Source organism: Podarcis liolepis, assembly GCF_965112155.1.
Source record: "Podarcis liolepis genome assembly, chromosome: 2".
In the NCBI taxonomy this organism is placed as follows: domain Eukaryota; kingdom Metazoa; phylum Chordata; class Lepidosauria; order Squamata; family Lacertidae; genus Podarcis; species Podarcis liolepis.
Genome location: NC_139555.1, coordinates 47998632 through 48022402, shown reverse-complemented (window position 1 = coordinate 48022402; position 23771 = coordinate 47998632). Strand labels below are relative to the sequence as shown.

Genomic DNA, 23771 nt, shown 5'->3' with positions numbered 1-23771 from the left:
CAGAAACATGAGCATTCATGATAAGCCATGGTTTGGCTTAGTGTTATATATGAACTGGACCAATGGCATTCAAAGTCATAATGCCTTCCAGTCAATTTCACCAAATGTCAATCTTTTATTGATAGCCTACCTGGTCTCAAGTGGCACATTGCTATTAAGCACCCAGCTGTCCTGTAACTGAACAGATTCAGGAGTGGTGGCTAGATCATTCGGAGCAGGAGCTGGTGCATGGATCTGGTTCCGTCGATTAGTTAGGGAGTTCCTGTTGAGGGAGTTGGCAGAAGAGTGATGATGGGATAGAGTATGATTGTGAGGTGGTGGAAGAGGTGGTCTCAGAGTTGACTGGCTGTGATGATTTGAAGGGCCTAAAAGGGAAAAGAGAAGTAATAAATAACTATGAATTTCCCAATATTTTGGGAAACAATCAAACCTAAACGCTTTAACCCAAAACTATGTTCACTTACCAAGTAAGTGTTCTTAGAACTACGTTCTAAAGGAAACAGATAAACTTCAGCTCTTTTGAAAAGATACCACTTAAGAAGCAGCTATGTGTATATGAAGAATGTTAAGCAACTACCGGTATTTCCTTGTCACATTAGCATCTGATTCTTTCTTTAATCCTGATCCAAAAGTTACCAGAAGAGCATGGAAGCTACTTGCCTGACATTTAGTTTCATGCTACTCTAAGTAACAGCTTAAATAGGATATTATGTGAGTCTACCTCACATATTTTACACATTGCCAGAGCAGTTTGGCTTGGACCAGAAGAATATGGCTCCTGTACCACTCTGGCAATGCATTCATCTGACTTTAGATTGCTTCAAACCATTCCGGTCCACAGCATAATTTGAAGGCACACAATATAGTAACCTTTCTGAAACTGAGAAGGATTTCGTCTGTTCAGTGCCTTGAAGGAAGGTTGCTAGGGAACACAACATATACCTACTCACCTCCAAAATAGAAAAAAAGAAAGATGGGATATAAATGTTCTAAATGAATAAGTAAATAAAATGTTGTACAACATTCCTACTAAAGTAACTGGAGGATTTAAAAGTACATGGTCATCTAATCAATGTGCTTAAAATCTACATTTTTAAATAATAAAAGCAATTAGATAATTTGTAAAAAAGATACCCTACATTATGTAAGTCTTCAAAATGAATGGAAGACAAAAAACCCAAATGTAACAGGCAAGTGAAATATTAATAGCATGTTTAATAATTACACTAATTTGTAAATTTCTAGAGAACAATAATTAGTAAAAATAACATTAGCAAAATCGTAATTATACTGATGTATGTTTATTTTGAGAAATGTGAAAATACATTTTGTATTTAATGAATCAAATAATTAAAGAAAATATCAGTGAGGAAAGTGTTGTAGTTAGGAACACAGGTTTATGGCAATACGTGTTCTACACAAAAGTTGAGGAATTTAAGTTATCTTTTAAAAATATGAATGCAGCTAACTCACATTTTAAGTGGGAATGGTTGGAATCACCCTCTGCCTGCAAGGTTGGGGCTATTTGTCCTACTTGGGGAAGAAGACAGGAGGGCCCTAGGACCCTGCCAGTGCCACAGCCCTAGGGCCTCCTTGCCAAGCTGGGAATAGATGCTGACCGAAGGCTCATGCTGCTTTCCCAAAGCTAGGTAGGGAGTAGTGGTGGGAGTAAATAAATTGAGAGTAGGCTTTGTCTGCTCTCCATTTATTCCTCACCCACCCATGCAAAGTTGTGACCATATATGTAAAATAAGCGCAAGTTGCGAGTTACCAGTATATAAACTTTTAAAATATGAACATAACTATAGGCTTCTTCAAAAATGCTGAACAGAAGACCTGTGGTTTAGAAGCACCACAAAAAAGATCATATAGTTAACTTTTGGAGTGCACATTCTAGCAATCTATGCGTGGACAAGAGCACAAGAGCGAAAAACCGTTCTCACAATCAAACCTAAGAAGTGTTTGCAAAACTGGCTATGGGAGTAGTTAAATTCCTTCTCTCTATGTCAAGAGCCTAAAATCACCTCTTCAAAGCTATATCCATTTAACCCTTTTTCTCCACATCATGATTTCAACAAAAATCACCTTTCCAATACTGCTTTTATCAGTGGGAGCTTCCCTAAAAATGCTACTAGAAGCTTTCAAGAAGTTGTTTTTGTTGGGATTATGGCAAGGAAAGAGTTAAACTTCCCTCCTCAATCCCCCACAGTCCATGGCTTTTAACATAACACACAGCCTGTGCTGTCACCACCACTTTGTTCCATTCACATATATAATAAGGAGAATGAGCTACAGAGACAACCACTAGAGAAGCAGGAATGGAAACCTCTATACAAATTACTTACTAAAGGTGCATACCTTAAAAGTGTTAACTGTGAACATGACCAACAGATTAAAACACATATGTAAGGCAATAATCAGAACCAGGATTGTCTAAAGCTCCTTGCTGAGTGTATTCTGTGTACACTCAACTGGAATTTACTAGCTTACATTGTGGGGAATGGCTCCCTTTTTCCTCTCATCTCTTCATCAGTCAGTAGAGAACATTGTAACTATTTAGTGTGCGCTGCAAGAACAGCTGCTGCAATCTGTTCTGTATTTCCCAATATGAGGAACAGTCACCACCAGGGAAGGGCTCTAGGCTATGCTACAATAAAAGAATTACAATAAAAGAATTACCATGGTTCCCTAAATCATTTTCTGGACTTGACCTCTCATTGAGTAAGTAGATGAAGGAGATCAAGGCAAAGAGAGCCAGTGAAATTAGTTTTTATAGTGGGCTTAATCATATAATGTATACAGAAACTTGTCATAGGATATGATATATCCTATGGATATATCCTATGGATATATTTCAAAACAGCAACAATAATGAAAAGTTATATTGTTCCTTAAGATCTCCCCAGTTATCATAGTAAATGGGTATTTCAGTGTTTACTACATGTCCAACCAGAAAAGTCTGTCTTGAAGAATGGAGTTACAAAAATGCTTTCCTAAATATAAAAAAACAAAAAAACCACACACACAGGGATAAAAAGGCAAGGGTTGTTGTTTGTTTGTTTTTAAATGGATACATTTTTACTGCTCCTACAAATAAGTTGGAAAGAACACAATCAGTGTCATTTTCCTATATATGTTAATAATTTATTTAAAGTAGGGGAAGCGACCAACACAGACCGTCACTTTTCTAGGAAGATCCCTCAGGTGTCTTTGAATCTCTCTATGCTAGAATAATTCCTCATGTTGGTAGTTCTTCTACAGCTGGGGTGGGGAACTAGATCAGCAACTAGATCAGTGGGGAACTAGATCCTAGGTTCCCTCACCCTCAGCAGGCCTCAAGGGATGCCACCTGTTTATCACCTAACACCACTATGATGCCAGGTAGCCAATTTTTCCTTTGTAGTGCAGGAAACTGTCCTAGCAAGCAAAATTCAAGCCTAGGCAATCAAGGCTTGAAGTTACAGCCAATCAGCTCTACTTTCTACAGGTGATCCCAAGCAGTTTGAAGTTTCCAGATTCTATAGACAAATGTTGAATTATCTCCACAGCCCACCAACCACTGGCATTTGGCTTCACAGCTGAACAGCAGCTGCCAGTCATTCACGCTTGCTCCTCAGGCATGCACAGCTGGCCAACGCCTACCCGGCCTGTGTCCCTGTTGTAAGGCCCCCAAACAGCATGCTTACCACCATTTTGGTCCCCCAGTAGTACAGCAGGTACCAGTGCCTTTCAATTCCCCCTGGATACACTTTATACAGCAGCAATGGCACTTTCATATAGGAAGTGAGCTTTGGGCAATGCATTTTGGGAGATCCAATATGGCAGCTGCCCAGCTTTTTTAAAATCAACCTATCAATTAACAAAAGCTTTCAGTCCCGGCTTTATATCTAGTAAATACATTTGAGTGGGTGAAAGAATGCAAATGCATGCATTGCACATAAATTTAGGAAACTTTTATAACATTTTTCACTTCTAATTAATTCAGCCAATATGCCTGAAATAGCTTCGACACACTGTGCACTAATTATGTATTTTATCCAAACATCCTTACAAAATTGTAGATATAGATCATGGCTCAACAATATAACAACTTGTTTTTATATGGGAATAAGATAATGAAATGTGTCTTAGCTTTATTATATTAGAAAGTATAAATGAACAACAGTCCTGATCCAGGAAATAACTTTAAACATTTTTGGGGGAGGAAAGACATTAATAACATTTTAAGGGTTTTGTTTGATTGTATTAAAGTAGAAAAAATAGTTATTTACCAATTTGTTTGTACACTACTTCCCAAATATATTCATTACAAGAGCTAGCATTTAATAGTATTCCTCTTTTTATATTCAGTAGGTAGTCTTCCTAGTTTACATTTAAGAAGCTCAAAATTGGCTTACAATAATTTTTTAAGAACATGGTGGTTACTGAATCAATAAAACGCTAACAAATAATAAACATTATTATTGCTATGTATTAACAACACAATACTGTGTTTAACACTGTTTTAATTGTTGTCACCTGCCCTGGGACCTCATGGTGAAAGGCAGGTAAACACCAATGTCATCTTAATAGATCAAATTGATGCCTCCAAGTATGCATTAAATGACACTTTCTACTTATTCTTTAAGTATCTGCCCATGTAATCAGGTTCAAATTGCTGCCTGTTACCTTGTTAATTTTTAAGTGGTATTGCTTTTAGTTATGTGTTAGCCACTCTGAGATGCTTTGGCCTTATAAAGCAGGGTGTATATCTTCAAAACTATAAATAATACGGTTTACATACCACATTATTATGTACCAAAGCAATTATATTTTGGTGTATCTCTAAATAAACTATTACTGTTTCTTCACACACACATTTGCTATAAGACTGTAGTCAATTTCTAATTTAGGTTTTTATTTCAAAACTGGAAATAAAGATGAGGCGGTAAGAGAAAGCAAATAATCTACCACCACCAGTCACCAGTACTATGTAGAGGCTTCAAATTAAGATTTAAAAATTTACCATCTTACCTAAGGGTAAGCAAGTGGTAACAATTGCATCATCATATGTAACTTTCTTGATCACGGAACTTCAAGGGAGAATTCATTACTCATATAGCCAGGGTTAAGCATGGATTACAACACATATCTTACAATATGTGGTGCTGTGTGGATTCTTCCTATTGCCTCAGCAGTTGGAAATGTAAAGATGATAAATAACTTGATGGGATAGCAATAATTCTGTTCTCTGAAGAAGTGAGGGAACAGTGTTTTAACAGTGCCGTTATGTGAAGAGATATAGATAGATGATAGATAGATATATAGATAGATATAGATAGATAATTAGACAGGCAGATATATATATACACACACACACCCTAAAATTCAGCAGGCACTATGAGATTGGTTTCCTTAAGGAAAAGCATAGCTGTGGAATTATGTCTCTTGGTGTGCGTGTGTAAATGAATTTTCCAGTTTCACTCCTTTTAAAATAATTTTTGTAACACAAATGCTTGGAAGCACAAGGAGGAGCAAGTGAGAGCAGGGAGCTCATGAGACCTCAAATGCTATCTTAATAATGGATAAGAGATCAACTGTACTATGCTATACTGATGTTAGGTGTATTAGTCTTAAAGTAATAGTTTTAAAGCAAACAAAAATCAGATGGATAAAACCAGATCTAGTGCTTACAACCCATTTTTAAAAGGCAGCATTTTTGAAAACTGATTTTCTGGCAATGACCCACGTATATATTAATTTTATGTGTGTGAAATAGAACTGAGTATCTGAGTTATATTGAAAACTAGTGGAGCAGGGATGTTGTGTCAAACTGAATAGAGTAGTATGTCACAAGCCTCCATCCTGAAAGTGGTGCTACACCTCCCCTCTTCGCCTTCTTCAAGGATCAGGAAGTTATCTTGAGGCACAGGAAATAGGCAGGGAATTTCAGGTACTCCACAAGTCCTGGTAGAGTGCCCCCCCCCAGCAGGGATGAGACTAGGATCATCACTCCCAGAATTCTTGCTGAGAAACAAACACTATTCACATCATTTCTGCTAGGGAGAAGGTATTCCAAGGCAACCATACTCTTAACTACTCTGCTATAATGTATGGTTATTTCATTGTTTCAATGAAAGTATATGCGTAGTGTGGGAGGGTCCTAAAAACCAAGGTGGAATTTAGACACATACAAAAACCACTCTGAAAATGATTTCTTTAAAGTATTTTTAAAAATTCATTGAATTTTCCATGAGGCTCACCATCACCATCTAGTGTCAAATTGTATAGTGCCCTTAAAACACACTTAAAATGGTTTATTTGCAGCTGTATAGCTGAGTCCCAAAGGAGGAACTAGAACTACCAGCTCACTTTTGATATTTGACTGGATTTAGGATAGGGATTTGCTTTATTTATTTCATTTAATTATTTAGTTCTAGTTTGGTCTATTCTAAGTGATTAACAATACATCAATACATATATAAAATATTCAGTTAAATAAGAAAAGACAACTGTTTTTAATGCAACACAGTATTACAAGTTTAATCTTGGTCACCAAAGCCAACCCAAGTAAAAAACACATTCGTTAAAATCACACTGCTAAGAATTGATGCGTCTCTACTACAGAGGGAAGCTTTCTTTCATGTGATTCCAATGTCCCCGATAGTACAAGCAAGAGAATCATCTCTACCAGACTGAGAGATTGGAATGGCACTTGGAAGAACTAGTTCAGGTATGTTGGTACAATGCATAAAACGACTGTTCAAGTCAAAAGCCGACACAGTTAGTTTTGTTTGAAGATTGCAGGTGGCTTGGTGCTGACCCTGGAAGACTACTTTCAGCAGGTCATCCCAAACAAGAGGTGTGCTATAATTTATTATTTTTGCAAGGGAAACAATAATAAACAGCACCACTATATAGAATGTGTCGTATAGCGGTCCAGTCACAAAGTTAGTAAGGCATGATAAATGATTATATAGCCTCTTTCCTAGAATAAGCTGAGGAAAACAGCTGTGGTGTGGAAAGTGGAAGTTATGAACTCCCTAATCTGATGAAGCTGCGTGGAGAACCTGCACAGATCAAACGCCTTCAAACATATAGTGGTGTTAGAGGTTGTTGCCCTCTCTGTTTCCACATGCAGAGGAGGAGTGCAAGGGCCTTTCCTTTCCAAAAAGATGCATAATTTGATCTTCAAGCTTGAAATTGCAAATCAGGAATAGAAGATTAGCTGTGGAGAGTTATTTGAAGTGCACAGGGTGTTTAGAGTCTAGGCATTCACTCTACACCCTGACTAGCAATTCTAGCGCAATGCTTGCAAATGAACACTGGGAATTACAGGTCTACTATCTTATTCCACATGCTGTCCTAGTCATGTTGATAATACTTCATGCCTTTTCAGTTGCCTACAGATCTCTCCTAAAGCCAAACACCATCTCTTGACTATTGTCACTCTTAATTTTCTGCACCATTTTATGCAAGAATACTGACCTACCACTTTCCCGGCATTATCAAATCACTTTGCAAGCTGAGATACTCTGGCATGTGCACTATAGACTCTTGCTAAAACCGCACTACATAGGGATTTCAAAGATAGCCTAGTTAATCTCTCACCTCAAAGCTTCACTTAAAATCCTGCTGAAATCAGGAAAAACATCTGTGAGCACAGTCAAATTGCAGAGCAATCTCTTTTCTGTATCAAAGTTCCATACCAACAGAGCCTCTGAAATGCCACATTGGCTGTAGCTTACTCATACTTACTGACAGAATGTGATGTGAGCTTTAACACCCTTCATTAAATAGCAGCAACTACAATGACCAATACATGGCTCCATTCCTAAAAATAGCTGTGGACATATAGCAAATGTTGAAAAATGAGGCAAAGGTAAGTTACGAAATATGCCGAACGCCAGTATTACTCCCAGCTAATTTGTAATCTTGTTACTTTAAGGCAAAGCATCAAAATTGCTTCAAACGTATACATCCAATTCATCAGTCCAGCTCTGGGAGCTGATAGAACAAAATACCTCGCTCACTCAAAGTAGCTGTGTGTGCCAACAGTATTTACGCTGCATATGATTTTAGCAATAAAAGTACAATGTAAATTTCCTCTCCACTATGGTAATTTGAGCAGTTCCAGATACAAAACAGAACTTCTTAAAACATGTAAAGTTTGATCCCAAAAGTAGATGCACTTAAAAACAATAAAAACAGTAATATCCTCCCTTTAACAACCTAAAAATGCTCTTCTACAAAAACCGTTTTGGCTAAAGTTCCAGTCTGTTGACATTTTTCACACAAAAAGATCATTAGCTGAGCACAGCTTGAAAATCTGATTGTTCTCTAGATGGTCCATGAGGGAGCCTGAAAATTGTCACAGTGATGTAAGAATAATTGTATTAGAAGGTGGCTTCTTTTCCAGCGCATTCTGAAAACGAGCACTGCTGCCAAGCACATGCCATCCAAGATGAAAAATTCTGGAATCAGGTGCACAACTGTTTCCCCCTAGAACAGTACTTGAACTATACATTATGTTTTCATGTAATCAGGCTATCATACAATGGATGTAACAGAAACACTATTCTTAGGTGGCTTAACAGAGTATCAACTAACTCTGAGGGCCAAACAAGAAAGTTAAATGTGGGAATGCAATAAATATGCTTATGTTTTGTAATGTAAATACTGTAGCAGCCCAGGTAATGGTGGTGGAGGGGGAACAGTGTTAGGACTGCTCTGTCGCAGTGCAAACGAAAACCACCCCAGCTATTCCATTGATAAAGGGTTTCCTCTTCACATGCATTAAAGTTAAAATGGATGGTTTGCTGTGTTCTGCTGTGTTCCCTCTAGCTTGGCAGCCCTGCCTTTTCACACTTCTCTTAACATATGGCTGATGTGCAGGAGTATCATGGGAGCAATGATTTGATGGGACACTCAGAGTATGGCCCCTGACAAGGGTATTATGGATTGTGTAGGTATAATGTGGGAGAAGGCTGACCTGTAAACCTGGAATGCAATTGTGTATACTTTTGCATCTATAAATATATATAATGCTTGAGAAAACAGTAGTCACTCCAGACATAAATCTCTTTTTGGAGGAAGGACAGGATAGAAATTTAAATAAAAAATAAATAATGCTCTGCAGCCCTACCCATCCCATGCACAGCCATGCTTTTTTATTCAGTGAGAATGTGTGCTCATATGCACCTTCACATACTAAAAAAATCAAAATCACTGATTCAGTTTACATGAAAGCTTGTGCACATAGATAATTCAGATTAAAATAATAATTAATGCAAATGGAAGCACACTATGCATGCACCAGCTCCAAAAAATAATAAAATTGTCCATATAGTATTGACTTAATGAAACATGCAGCAGCCAACCCATGGAAAAATAGCAAAATCTGCTCATCCTTAAGTTATGTGTCATTTTTATTGTTTTAGCGATTGTAGGGAGTCATCTGGAAGTCATTATTTTATATGGCCTATTAAAGCCATATCTTTTTTTCTCACACAAATTTTCACAAAATGGAATGTTGTACAAGGATTTGAATAAATCAACGCTATCTGAAGTATTTCGCCACCCTCTCGAGAAGAAGAGCCTATTAGTATGAAATAATCTTTTGATTACTCCGAGGATATCTACAATACCATTAAGGTCTACAAAATCCCTGCTGAAAAGTTTGTGAAATTATAAGGTGAATGTTGCTCAATAACATGAAATGGCTCCAATATTTTTCGAGAGGCATTATCATCATCTCCCAGCGCTTGGCTTCATCAAAAATTTAAATTCTTCTTGTTCCAACTTTAGCTATTACACTTGGGGCTTTAGTCATTACAGGCCCTTAGCACAGAGTTTCAACAGGATTTCAGTGCAAGGAAAATATCAATTTATTTATCAGGAGGTCTAAATAATGAATAATAATAATTATTATTTCTTAAATCTGTATGCCACGCTTCATCCGAAGAGCACAGGGTGGTTCACAACATAAAAATACAGAATAAGAACACAAAAATTAATAATAAACAAACAAACCAATAACTCCATCTTCCATAAACACATTTAAAATAATCTACAAGCCATTTAGACTTGTCTCTTGTGCAAGGAACCAGCACAGGCAAATAAATATCTAGCTGCAATTTCACCTCATCTGAGGAGTTACAGCTCAGTGAAGTCCTATATTCTATAAACTTTACAAGGATCCTGAAGCAAGCTTTTTCTTTTTTGGTCAAAGAACCAGCCATGTAGTGAAGCATGAAGCTAAAAAGGAAATACTGTCATTGCAAAGCAATCTGATTGCTATCTCTCCCCACCCGGGCAAGTCTTTGGACCTCTTTTGTCAATTTCAAGCAGGCTACTTGGGACACTGAAGTTGTAATGTGAGAAAATATTCAGCACTTTGTAAGTGATGAAACTTAAAACCTTTTGAGTGGGGAGGGGGATAGAAATTCAATTTAAAGATACAAGAAACAGAATTCCATGAAGTCCAACCACCTTCTAACACTGAAACTGTCCAAAAACAACTGGGTAAGTTGAAAAGGCAAAATAGCTGCTCACAACACTGCTGAATCCAAAGGTCAAAGGCAAAATGAATATCATAACTGTGCCAATTTAATGAGAAAGAGCACAAGAAATACTGAGATTTTGACACTTAATCCCCCCAATGCTTCTTAAAAGGAAGCATGTTTGCTGAGATGTAGGGATATTAAACTCTAACAGCAGAAATATTTATGGAAGTTGGAAGCAACTTATACCTCTAATTATGCATGTATGTAGTTCACTGTAGCACTGGCATGTGGCTCCTCTAGTGGAATACAGCAATCCATTATAACAATGGGTAGACTACATAATACTACATAAGAGCGTAGGAATAGGAAATGAAGAAGGCAGTCATACTTGATCCAATTACATTCACAAGGGAATGGAGACAGGCAGGCAATAATTACCCAAATTGCAATTTGGCTACAACCTCTGGATTAACATCTGCACTCTTGAAGAAGTGGTAAAAGCCTTTTAATGACCACAAATCTTCAAAATCTTTACATCTCAACTAGAAAAAAGTGTTCTAACAGTTTAAATGTATCAGATAGAGGAAGATAACAATAGTTGATGAGGTTTTTGTGTGTTGGCTGTGCTTTAGTGCTTTGTACTCAAGAGTAAGAAAAGCGGAGTTACATAAGAAATTAAATTTTGTGGTGCTATTATTTAATCATAGCTCAACAGGAAATTACCCACTTAAAAAAAGCCAAGAACACAAAGCATGAGGGACAGAATAATGTGTTATGGTTTCCATTTGGATCTTCCTGAATACACCCTTCCCCAGGGCAGGAATCCCTACCTGCACAAGCACTAGAAACAGTGATTGGGAAAGCTCAGCGCTCCAACCAGCCAGCAACACTGAGCAGACACACAATGTGATATACAAGGTCAATTGGAGTATGTGCTTTTAAACTAATCACACCCTCTCGTAGGAAAACATTTTTAGCACCATTCAAGAAGTGACTCCACCTCTAAGATAAATAAAAAATGTTATTTTTAATAAATAATATTGATGATACTCCTTAAAAACATCCAACTTTGAATAGTAATATATAGGCAGAATTGCCAAATCAAGACAGGATTTAATCTAAACCAGGGTTCACTAGGGAGCAACCCCAAGACATGTTTTCAGTGCCGGGCTCAGGTCAACATGTGAAGTAATGATGCCACTTCATGTGAAATTTCAATAGATGATATTATGGGGCACTGGCAGAAGCCTTGTGTCTTCCATAATGTCTAGTTATGCCCAGAATGAAGCCTTGCAAGACAGATGTGTATTGCACAGGTTGACACAGCCCCAAAAGAGCCTCTGCAGTTGTACAAATTCCACAGGTGCTTATAGTCATCACAGATATTCCGACTTGAAGCTGTAGTGCACTACCAATCACATGAGGCAGTTTTGTACCAAAGATACTGGAGGCTTAATGTCCCTAAATGCCAATATATATAATTTACCATGAAAACCTATAAGCTGTCTCGTCCCCTGCCCCAGCCATCTCAACTGAAAACAGAATTAGAAAAATAAAACAGTTACAGATAGGTAGCCGTGTTGGTCTGCCATAGTCAAAAATAAAAAACTTTCTTCCAGTAGCACCTTAAAGACCAACTGAGTTAGTTCTAGGTATGAGCTTTCGTGTGCATGCACACTTCTTCAGATACAAAATAAAACAGATTGTTCTCTATAGAGGTTCTCTGTCTGGAGTTGTTGCAGGGTGCAGGTCAAATGGTAAAATGTCAAGACACTTGAAGGAAAGTGTGGTGATGTAGATGTATCCGAGATATCCAATGGTCTGACTAAGGTATAAGGCAGCTTCCTAAGTTGCTCCTGTGTCAGGAAGGAAGAACTAGGTTAATGTCAAAAATCCCCATTTTGAAGGAAAATAATGTTGCTGGCAGCAATTGAGAAAAGGTCATGGGATATAGGATATGAGGGATCTTTGCACAGCAGGGCAAAATACTGATGTGTACTATTATTAATCTTGAAGGCAAGGGGGAAAAACATATTCCACCATCAAAATCTCTAAACAAGGTAATTCTTAATCTCGTCAGGTACGCAGGTGTGTGAATTTCTGTCTTGAAGCATTTTTTTAACTAACCTTCCAGTTAAACTACGCTGCAGAGCACAATGAACATTGACATGAATGTTAATTACTACCACTTAGAAACACTGTAGATGTTTGACTAATCTGTGCTATAAAACGAATTGAATATTTACTGCCATACATTTGCCTGAAAAATAAAAGAACAACATGTTGCGGAATGTAACTGCTTTATAAACATCAGAATGTTTTACTCTTTCCACCACACATCCAAAGGATTATTTTACTTTATATAATATCTCCTCTCATTCATAGTCACCTCTTATCATAAGCAAAGCTAAAAGTAATAATGTTCTACTCTCAGCAGTGCGTTGTTACAAGATAGAAGTTCTCAAAATCATGTTTCACAAGGATTCTGATTACATTATTGTGCAAGTAATTACTATTTATCAGATTTGCCTAAAACATTTAAATGCAATTAAGTGTTTTGAAAACTTAAAATGATTCTTCTGCATTGGTATCGGCAAAGTTATTACAACAGTGGCCACTTGCACAATGCCAAAGAAAGTGCATAGATAAAAAAGAAGACAAAGGGGGGCACTGGTTTGCTTTAATTTTACATGTGATAATTCATATGTATATATGAAGATTTAGAAATTATTACTGCAATTTAAACAGAAATGCAACATATTTCACCATAGCGGGCAAACTTGTGACCATGCCCTGCTCAGTCAAGGCCCTTGTTCTCCCTTTGTATGGCCCTTTATTTTTCAGCTGGACTTGGAATCAGATAGCACTTCAAATTAATGGCACCTTCAAACAGAGGGCTGTCATCTGTAAATCAGCACACTTGGCCATCCTATATGACTGAGGGATCACTCGCACTTTCACCTTAAATAGTGAGTAGTGTGTTTCCTCTTCCGAGTGCATATTCCTAAAGCAACAGTCATGCACTCAGAAAAAGATGCTCCCAACAAGTCCCGTTCAGACATTCAAAGCATCTACAGTGAATGTGCATTGGAGAAGGAGAACTAAGATAGCTGCCCAGCTAATGCCCCATTTATACACTAGACTTTCTGCACACCATATCACCACACATGCAAACTTTGTGCATCTAGGTTGATCTATATGATCAAGTACCTGTTTTTCCACGGCTTCTTACAGCTTTTACAGAACTAGCATGAATACAGTTTGTATGTGTGTGGGGATCGTGCAAACAGTCTAATTAATCTATGTGATATGGAGCTGGGGCCTGCCACCATGATCCTGCACTCCATGCACACTGATCATGTGCATCCAAACATCAGAAGAGCCATATGATTTTGGTTGGTCATAATGAATTGGTGGATATACTTGACAAGGTTAAATCTTTGGTCCCTGAATGCACCACATACATTGTAGTTGTGGAATTTTTGTTTGTTTGTTTGTTTCTGTCTTGTTGGCATCCATCTGTCTTGAGAGACAATGGAGTGGGCCTCCAGGGGAGAAGCCAAACTATTGTGTTAGGAGCACCAAAGTGGCCTCCATGGGGCACAAGTCTGCCCAGTGTGCATGGAGGTCCTGGGCGGCCCAGACAAGACGCCCCTCTTGGCCTTGCTGATGTGGTCCAAAGGAAAGCAGAGCAATATATTTGGCACCAGCTTGACTGCAGGAGTTGCCGCAAGGAGGCGCCCAAGGCAGCATTCCACTGCCTTAGGGACTCTGCTCTGGATTTGTGTAAGTTAGCCTTTGTAATCCCAAAGATGTCCTGCAGGGAAGCAGAGGTTTAAGTTCAGAGTTGTCCTACTAGATGGGCTACCTTCCGAAATCAATGAGCCCCATCTGCCCCTCATTTCCCTCTATGGTCAATGCCTTCTTGACCATTGGGCCCACTATTGGTCTCGTCTGCTCAATCTGCTGGAGCCTGTCATCACATGCAGGGGAAATGCCTAACTCACCATGAGTTTTAACCCATCAGCTACCCTCATCTGGTTTAGCCAGTCAGTTGAAACCATTTCTTGGGGTGTGGCCGCTGTCGCATGCTGACAGCTTCTAGCAGCTACAGGTGAGAACTGAGTGCAGGGTAGGGACCAAAAGTGGACAAACTACCCCAGAAGGAGCATGATGTATCCCCCAATGGAGGTACTACCCCACCCCTAACACCCCATACAAGGCAATTGAAGGTGTGATAAAGATCAATTCTTGAAGTGAGGATGTTCTTCTTTCCCAACTATGTTAGACTGGCCTTACAGAGTACAGAAGTCAGGAGTACCACTCTACTTACTCTATTTAAAAATAAATAAAAGATCAACCCTATTCTAATACAGATCCAATTCTAACAAAAGAAAACTAAAAAGAAAAAGACACTTTTGAAATCAAAACATGTGAGCATAAAGAAATGAACAGTTGCTTTCCCTAAGGATCTATCTGAGCATATTGCTGAGTCTTGTATTTCTGTATTAAAACTTTCCCTGAAATTATTAATTGCTTAGACTTTGTGGCTTCAGATCTTTCTTTCAGTGCATCTGAATCAATGGGGAAAATGGCTCTGCCTGAAGGTGCTTCCAGCTCTCATTCAGGAAATAATCATTTTCCTCTAGTTTCTCACAGCTAGAATGGAAAGAGCACTATGGGTGGGGAACTAACAGTCCTAGGCTATGATAAGAGTAACCTTTATACTATTTTTCTGCATGGTTACTTACAACACTTGGAAGCAGCTCTGTGTTACTGCTCTTGAGTCTATACTTTTCCTCAGAGGATATTCCCCAGAGCTATAATGGGAAGATGGCTATGACTCTTCTCCTGCCTTTGGTGTGGGACTCAGGGGCAGAGATGATTTGGAAGAGACAAAGGGACTCTCTAGACATGAAGAAGAGTACAGTGGTGCCTCGCAAGACGAAATTAATCCGTTCCGCGAGTCTCTTCGTCTTGCGAAGCACGGCTATTAGCGGCTTAGCGGCTATTAGCGGCTTAGCGGCTATTAGCGGCTATTAACGGCTTAGCAGCTTTAAGAAAAAGGAAACAAACTCGCAAGAACTCGCAAGACGTTTTGTCTTGCGAAGCAAGCCCATAGGGAAATTCGTCTTGCGGAACGACTCAAAAAACGGAAAACTCTTTTGTCTTGCGCGTTTTTTGTCTTGCGAGGCATTCGTCTTGCGAGGTACCACTGTATGTCTTGCATTTGTTTGTTTGTTTATGTGGGCATGCATGCATGCTTCACACACCTTGTATTCATACTCTTATTTCCCTCTCACCCCCCCCCAGCACAGAATAAAAGCAGCACTGGGAGTCCAATTTTTCAAACAAGGCTGTGTACACACTCCTGATTACTCTGCAAGTGGTTTACACACGGTGTTAGCCACAATCCATAGCTACAGACAATCCTATTATCTATGTTGTTTCTTATTGTGCTGTTTCTTATTGTGTTCTTATTGTGTTGTTTCTTCCTAGGGGAAGAACCACTAGGAATTGTGCTTCCTTTCACTCCCCCTTGCAAAACATGTTTCCTGGCAAATATCCTCATATTAATCTGTGGAAACTTTCTCAGTGCTGGGTATTCCACCTTCACCATCAAGCCAATCTGAGGCAGCCTCATTAGAGTGCATACCTCAGAAGCAAAAAACACTGTTCCTTTATCTGAGGATTCATAGTGGGCTAAGAACATGAGTGCACATCTCTGCAGGAGTATTGCAGCAATCAATAAGCTTCAGACCATCAATGGATCAACACTTCACGTTACCTTTTTCTGGTATAGACCTTGCTCGTTAGCTTTTGAGCAAAACTGGATGCAGCAAATAGTTGCTGGTGTGTTTACCTTGACAGCCCCCACACCCATTAAACTAAGGTTTGGACAAGGTGATTGGTGTGAAATGGTGCAGGCAAAGCCCTCTTCCACAGCTATTTCTCTGCCCAGCCCCCACAGCTGTATCTTTTTCCTCCTGCGGAGGACCGACAGACAAGGAAGGCAATCAGACTCACTTCCTGTTCCACTCCCTTATTTAGGGATGTTTTTCATTTAAAAAACCAGACAACCCATCCATCACTGGGGTAAGCAAACAGATTCATGACTCTGTGCTATGTTTGCTTTGGCCATCAGTCTTGCCTGCAGCTCCAACCATGAACTGTCCCAAGCCTTCCTGCCAAACTAACAACAAACCATAGTTACTGCAAGCTGTTTCAGTCAATTTCAAACTATGGTTTTAGATTATGGCTTGTTGGCCACAACCAAACATAGTCAATGAGCCTCGAAAGCCAAATAAACAAATCACCATTTAGTGTTCTGTTTGAACCAGGCCTTTGTCTCACTACCCCTAACCCCAACCACTATCCAATATTTCAACATTTTAAAGTCCAGGGTATAGACCCACCCCCTCTCCCCCCCCCAAAAAAACACTTATAAATCTGGAAGTGTCACCCCTCAAACATACATGCCACAGTAATAATACTTGTTTAAACATGCTATCCTAAAAGTTACCATTTTCCTTTTGGGGGGCGGCAGGGGGGATTATATAACCTTCTACAGTGGACTGAGCTGAAAAGATAATGTGATCCTGTAGGACATACAAGGCATTTACTTGAAGAAAAGAATGCTCTGGCTGATGACAGCTTTTCAAAATTGCATATAACGAAGGATAAGTACTAGAAATTGGGTTGAATTACTTTTTAAAATAAAAAAGTCTAATTTGCACATGAGGGAACTGAGATACAGAAGCCAAAACTATTCTTTATGGAACAAGGGAGAAAATCAGCTACAAAGCAAACGGAGCTAAAAAAAATCCACAAAGAATAAAATCCTAGCTCCACATCTGTGTCGGATTCCTAAAGGCATGTGTACAATGGCTTCTATATTTCAATTTGTTTACACGTTTTTATAAAAGCTCTAGGAAACATATCCTCAAAGACTGCCTCACAAAGAAAAGCACAAACATGAATTAGCAAGTGGTGTCTGTGTGCATGTGTGTGTGTTGGTTATCCACTGAGAGTATGTAAATCCAAAGCTGTCCTATTAATTGCAATAAGAATATTAAGCAAGCAAGCAAGCAAGCAGAGGGTTCGTTTGCAACTTGCATTTTGTACAAGGAAGCCCATAGTTTCTAGCAGAATTTTGTCAAGCTTTGTAGTATATTCTAAAATTAAGTATGGCTTCACACGTGTACATGTTCTTTCCTATACACAGAAATCAGAATCCCACTGCATATCCCACATATATCTAAGGACTGAATTATGTACATGGACAGCAATTTATAGCTGCATATGGGATTATGCACTTACATAAATAAAACAGTAATGTGGCAACTGGATAGCAAGAGTAATACATGAATATTGTTTGTAGATTCTAGAGAATTGTGATGTTGCTTCTTTTAGTTTTGGAGAGAAAAACCAACCATTACTTTTATAGTGAAGTAGAAGGGAAAAAATAATTAGAAGTTGATTTTTCAAGATTGCTTCACCATCCTACCTGCACTCCTTCATCTGAGACCAAATTTGTTCTATATTCTTGTTTTATTTATTTTAAAAATTATATCCTGCTCTTTGTCAGAAGACCTGAGAGCAGCTTACCAACAGCAAAATGTTAGCTCTGCAAGAGTAATGTTCTCCTAAACAAGTTCTGGGACCAGAATAGTACTACATCAATAAGTCTGGCATTGCTTTATCTCTGAGAACATACTGCAATGCTATCTTATAATGTGGCTATGGCAAACCACAGCACAGTACCTAAAGTGGAAACATTTATGCATCTGACAGTTCAATCCTATGGATATCTACTCAAAGTCAACTCTAAATGCATTTAGGATTTCAGCCTGAATCATTCACGATATAACCAGCTACTTTAAAAAAACACAACCACCTTTTATTTAACCCAATCCTATTCTGATCGGAACTACTATTACTGCAAAACTGGCAGACCACACAAACAATTTTAGAAGTATATGAAAAGAAAGTTCAGTAAGAATCTAGTTATCTGTATCTCAGTTTTGATCCAACAATGAATCAGAGCCTGCCTTTGAAAAATTCAAACCAAAACATAAAAGATAGTGCTCAATTTCAGTTTGAAATACAGGGAGAGGGCAGGCACAATGGGTTCCCAACAGTTATTCCTTTCTACCTCCTATTCCACTAGTGTGCTAACGTATGTGGTGGGCGATATAAAAAGTCATTCAGAGATTATTCATTTACAATTATTATTCAATGGAAATGTAGAATGTTGAGCCACCAGGGGTGTCACCCAATTTAAAAAATCTTAGCCAAGAAATCATGCGTTTTAGTTGATTGATCAATTATTCAATCAATAAAGGGTGAAATTCTATGGACATTTACATGAAAGTAAGCATAACTGTAAGAACATAAGAGCCACCATGCTGGATCAGACCCATAAGCCTGTCTAGTTCCTCATGTCTCCTAGCAACTGGTACCTTTGATACTGAAGATAACATATTGGCATTATGACTAATAGTCATTGATCCTCCATTAATCTGTTTAATCCCTTTTAAAAGTCCTCCAAATTGATAGCGTTCACTACACCTAGTAATAGCAATTTCTATAGTTTAGTTAGGTTTTGTAGACTTATTTCTTTCCAGAATCTTACACCATTCAATGTCATTGGATGACGCCATGTTTTGACTTGTTGGAATCCTATTGCTCTGGCTCTGCCCATAACTTGAGCCACTACTGGTTTTAGAACAAGAAGCTTGCAGCTCATGAGCATTTAACTTGTGCACATTCAACTTTACGTGGTTGGCAAAATAAACAAACTAAAATAAAATAAAATGGAGGCAGAAAGGAGGTGGGTATCTGAAAAAAAAGACATTGGCAATCCCACTGACCACTGAACCCAATGTGTTTTGACTATGCACAATTTTGGCATTGTGCACTATCTATGGAGTATCCCAAGTGTAATTGGAGAGTCGCCTATATTATGAGAGGGAGAAAAACATATCCCATGCCAGCCATCATTTTATGCACCTCTATCACATCCCCCTTTCCTCCTAAACTAAAAAGCCCTCAAACATCATAAGCTTTCCTCATAAAGGAGATGCTCCACTCCATTTGTCTCCTTTTCGGTACCTTTTCTAGTTTGACAAGATTCTTTCTGTATACATGCATTATACAAAATTTTACATTTATAATCCACCATTCACTACTGGGTCCCAGATTGGCTACAAATCAGAATAGCAATCTAAAGCAATATTTAAATATACAACTACAACTGGAATTCCTCTGAATTGGGCCCGGAAACTGGCAGCCAGTGCAGCTGGACCAGGATCAGTGTAATATGCTCAAACCGTCTTACTCTGGTGATCAACCTGGCCACTGGATTCCACACTAGCTGAAGTTTCCAAACCATCTTTAGAGGCAGCCCTATGTATAACACACAGCAGTAATCCAACATTGAGGTTACCAGAGCTAGAGAAGAGTACAGTGGACCCTCTGGATACGAACTTAATTCATTCCGGGGGTCTGTTCGCACCCCAAAAATTACGTAAATAAAGGCACACTTCTGCACATGCACACATGGCGAAACCCGGAAGTACAGGTTTGCTGTGGCCATAACCCGAAGATTCCGTATTCAGAGGGATATGTAAGTAGAGGTACAACTGTAGTTAGGCCATCCCTGTCCAGTTAGGGGCATAGCTGGGCCACCAGCCGAAGCTGATGGAAGGCACTCCAGGCCACTGAGGCCACCTGAGCCTCAAGTGACAGCAAAGGATCCAGGAGGACCTCCAATTGCTCAATTTGATTAGATTTCTATAGTAGTTTATAATACATAAAACACAAATGCAAAAAACTCACAAACTTAATGACCATGCTTTTGAATCCAGGCCATTATTACTAACAGTACTCTGTTTATTGTCATTGTTCTGGGGTTAATCCCCAATCTGATATGCTGAAATGTGTATTTCCTCCATTTTACTGAGGTGATGATGGTAGGTACCAACATTGTCATGTTTATTATACTGTTTTCCTACCTGCATAGCTCTCCTCTCATTACATGATGGAGTGAGGAGTAAGTAACATGTAATGCTACTAGTAGTCTTATAAATACACAGATATAGATGACAGATATAGATATAATAAAAGAAAAAAACATTCTCTGAGCTCTCAGAGTCACACAGCGTCATTCACTATTGTGTAATTCACTATTGTGCAATTCAGAATTACCTCCGTTTTAGTCTCATCCTAGAATCATAGTTTATCATACATTATTATCATGCTTAAAATTATTCTCATACAGAAGAGGAAACAATGCAGGAACTTTCACATCATGTCATGTTTCACTCACAGGCATGACATATTCCCAAAGAATGATCACATTTAAAATACTGCAGCTCTCTCTGTGTTTTTGAGCAATTTCCATTGCAACTTCTTTACTGCATGTGGCCATTCACAGCTTTTCAAGAAGGGAAGATGAGAGAGATGATTGGATTTGTTTCTGTTTGTTATAACATTTTTTTCCGTTGGGGGGGGGTGTCTTCCTGCCTGAGGTTCTGTGTCATTCACACACAATGATTTTAAGTATTTTGTTTTGTTTCCTGCCCTGAGGAAGTGCAATCTTGTAGTGCTAGTGTAGTTTATTATAAGGAGGTTCCACGATTTCTGGAGTTTGTATATGGAATTCTGCCTCCAGCTGCACTCAATACATCTAAGTCTACCATCACTTCCTTTGGGCTTCTTCTTTCAAAAACACATGATAATCACGGACAGTCAAATTACAAACCCTGGAGTCAGGAAAATGGTTATAGTAGTACTGGTTCGGGCCTGGCTCCTGAACAAATCGGCTCCCGAACGCTGCAAACCTGGAAGTGAGCGTTCCGGTTTGTGAACGTTTTTCGGAAGCCGAACATCCGACGTGGCTTCCGATTGAGTGCAGGAAGCTCCTGCAGCCAATTGGAAGCCACACCTTGGTTTTCGAAGAGTTTTGGGAGTGGAACTGACTCCCGGAACAGATTAAGTTTGAGAACCAAGGTACCACTGTATCTGATGGGTAATCAAAAATAGTGGCAACTGTGAATAATACTATTTATTATGTAAGCTACAATTGAAATACATCAGGAGAGTAGAAAAGAATAGTGCTATTTTCTCAAACTTTCATCCTGGGCCAAGATCATACCAACTGAACAAAATGGAACCTGCAAAGGACTGAGTTTGAGTAACAATAATGTGATCTAAAGATAAACAGGTGCAGAACAGCAAATGCCATGCTTACTTCTCAGTAAATAATCATAGCTTCAATCTAGCTGAAAAGATTTGTCCAAGAGAAAACAATAGGTATAAAAACTTTGCTTTTAAAGGGCGCACAGCAGACATCATCTTAGAAAGGTGATTCCCTATTCTCCCTCAACACAGTAGTGAATGCCTCTTTTAAGATATAAAATCTGCAGATGGCAATATCCAAGTACTTATACTTAAAATAATTACTTAAGGGAAACACTTTTTAGCTGACTTTTTTTTAATCAGTTAAGCTGGTTAAATATTACAGGCCTGTTAGCCAACATTTTAAGTCCATTTTAATTCATTACATGCTTGAGATGAAATTTTTTAATCCATCCTCCTTCATATTCCAAAAATAATGTGTGTGGTCACCTGCAAGTAAGTTTGCATAACATATTGGTTACAGACTTACAAAGAGTCAAGGGGTGGTATCCAACTAATGTGTCCCATCAGAACAAGGATTTCCTTTTGTGCGGTGGGACTTCCACCTCTCTCTCCTCCCTCCCAAGTGCCCTCCACCCTGTCCAAATCTGCTAGAGGATTGGAGGAACCCTTAGAACAGAGTCAGGAGGTACATGGGGAAGGAGACGGGTGATGTCCTTTTGCACAAGTGGAAATCCTCAGTACTCCTTTGGATACAACCCAAGTTTCAGGTTTTCTAAAGTGTGGTTCAACACTCTGCCAGAAATGCAATTCTGAATCTCTAGCATCTGTAGACCCGAATATAGTAGCTTAAAGCAGAAGCAGGCTGTAGTGTTGATGAAAAAAGCAGTGCATGGAGCACAGAAGTGGGTTGGGGATACCAATGATGCTTTTAGATCGAGCAAAGACCACTCGTCTTCTTCATGCTTTTCTTTTTAACAGCCCTGCCATTATGAAACAGAACAGACATGGCTTCATCTGTCCTTTCTCCCTTGGCCTTAATTCCCTTCCCCCCACCTGCTGCAGCCAGGGCTCTAGTTTGTTAATTAGTTTAATAAAATTGATATACAGTACTGCTCAATTGAAAAAAAAAAAAATCTCAGAGTGGTTTACAAAAACCAGGTGAACATAACTGGCTTATGTTCCGTAACATGTGGGAGGGCCCAGTGGGCTATCATCAAGGAAGGAAAATGTGGCTGTGTTTTCTTTAGTGACTGCAGAAATAGGCAGGATAGTAGATAGGATCTCTGAGATGTGACTTGGCAACCTCAGCACAGAACATCAAATGTACAGTGGTACCTCAGGTTATATACGCTTCAGGTTACATACGCTTCAGGTTACAGACTCCTCTAACCCAGAAATAGTCCTTCAGGTTAAGAACTTTGCTTCAGGATGAGAACAGAAATTGTGCTCCAGTGGCCCGGCAGCGGCAGGAGGCCCCATTAGCTAAAGTGGTGCTTCAGGTTAAGAACAGTTTCAGGTTAAGAACGGACCTCCGGAACGAATTAAGTACTTAACCCGAGGTACCACTGTAATACCTAAGGAAATTCAAAAGCCATTGTTTTCAGTCTCCAACCACTTCTCCTTTGGGGGGGGGGGGGCTCTGAAAGAAGCCATTAGTATATATTGGTCCCCATGAATTGAGAACAGTGGAGGAGTGGATTGAGCAAAAAATATCCAGAGAAAGGGTTAAGCAGAACTTTCCCTTACCCTTACAAGCTCCTGAGGCTTCTTTTGATTAAACCTAAATGCCACTGAAAAGATACATGCAACTGCATGTCATGTTTAATTTGAGCAACAGGCACAGTACATATTGTTTATATTTTTTATTAACCCCCCCCCCAAACCCCTGACATACAATATATGGAAAATAAGTCAGTATGTAGTGTTAAAATAATTATTTCTAAGATTTAATTAAGATACCAATTATAAAAAGTCAACAACATTCAGCATCAGAAAAAAGAGAGCCTTCAGTAGAAAAACATCCTACTGAATGTTTTCAATACTTTCTAGAAAATAAACACTGCTATCTCCTGAGGGCTCAGTGAGCAGATCTGAGCATGCTTCTTTTTAAAGCAATAACCATCAATATGGCTTCCACTTGTA

The 23771-nt window shown here is 38.9% G+C and overlaps 1 protein-coding gene across 25 annotated transcripts in view; it reads right to left on the bottom strand.

Moving 5' to 3' along the window:
- Positions 1-23771, bottom strand: part of TENM2 (teneurin transmembrane protein 2) — a 795537-nt gene that overhangs the window by 210823 nt on the left and 560943 nt on the right. For all 25 annotated transcript variants that reach the window (XM_083481507.1, XM_083481506.1, XM_083481494.1 and 22 more), the window contains one exon: positions 131-365. In XM_083481507.1, the coding sequence (XP_083337633.1) occupies positions 131-365 (235 nt within the window). The remainder of the gene's footprint in view (positions 1-130; positions 366-23771) is intronic.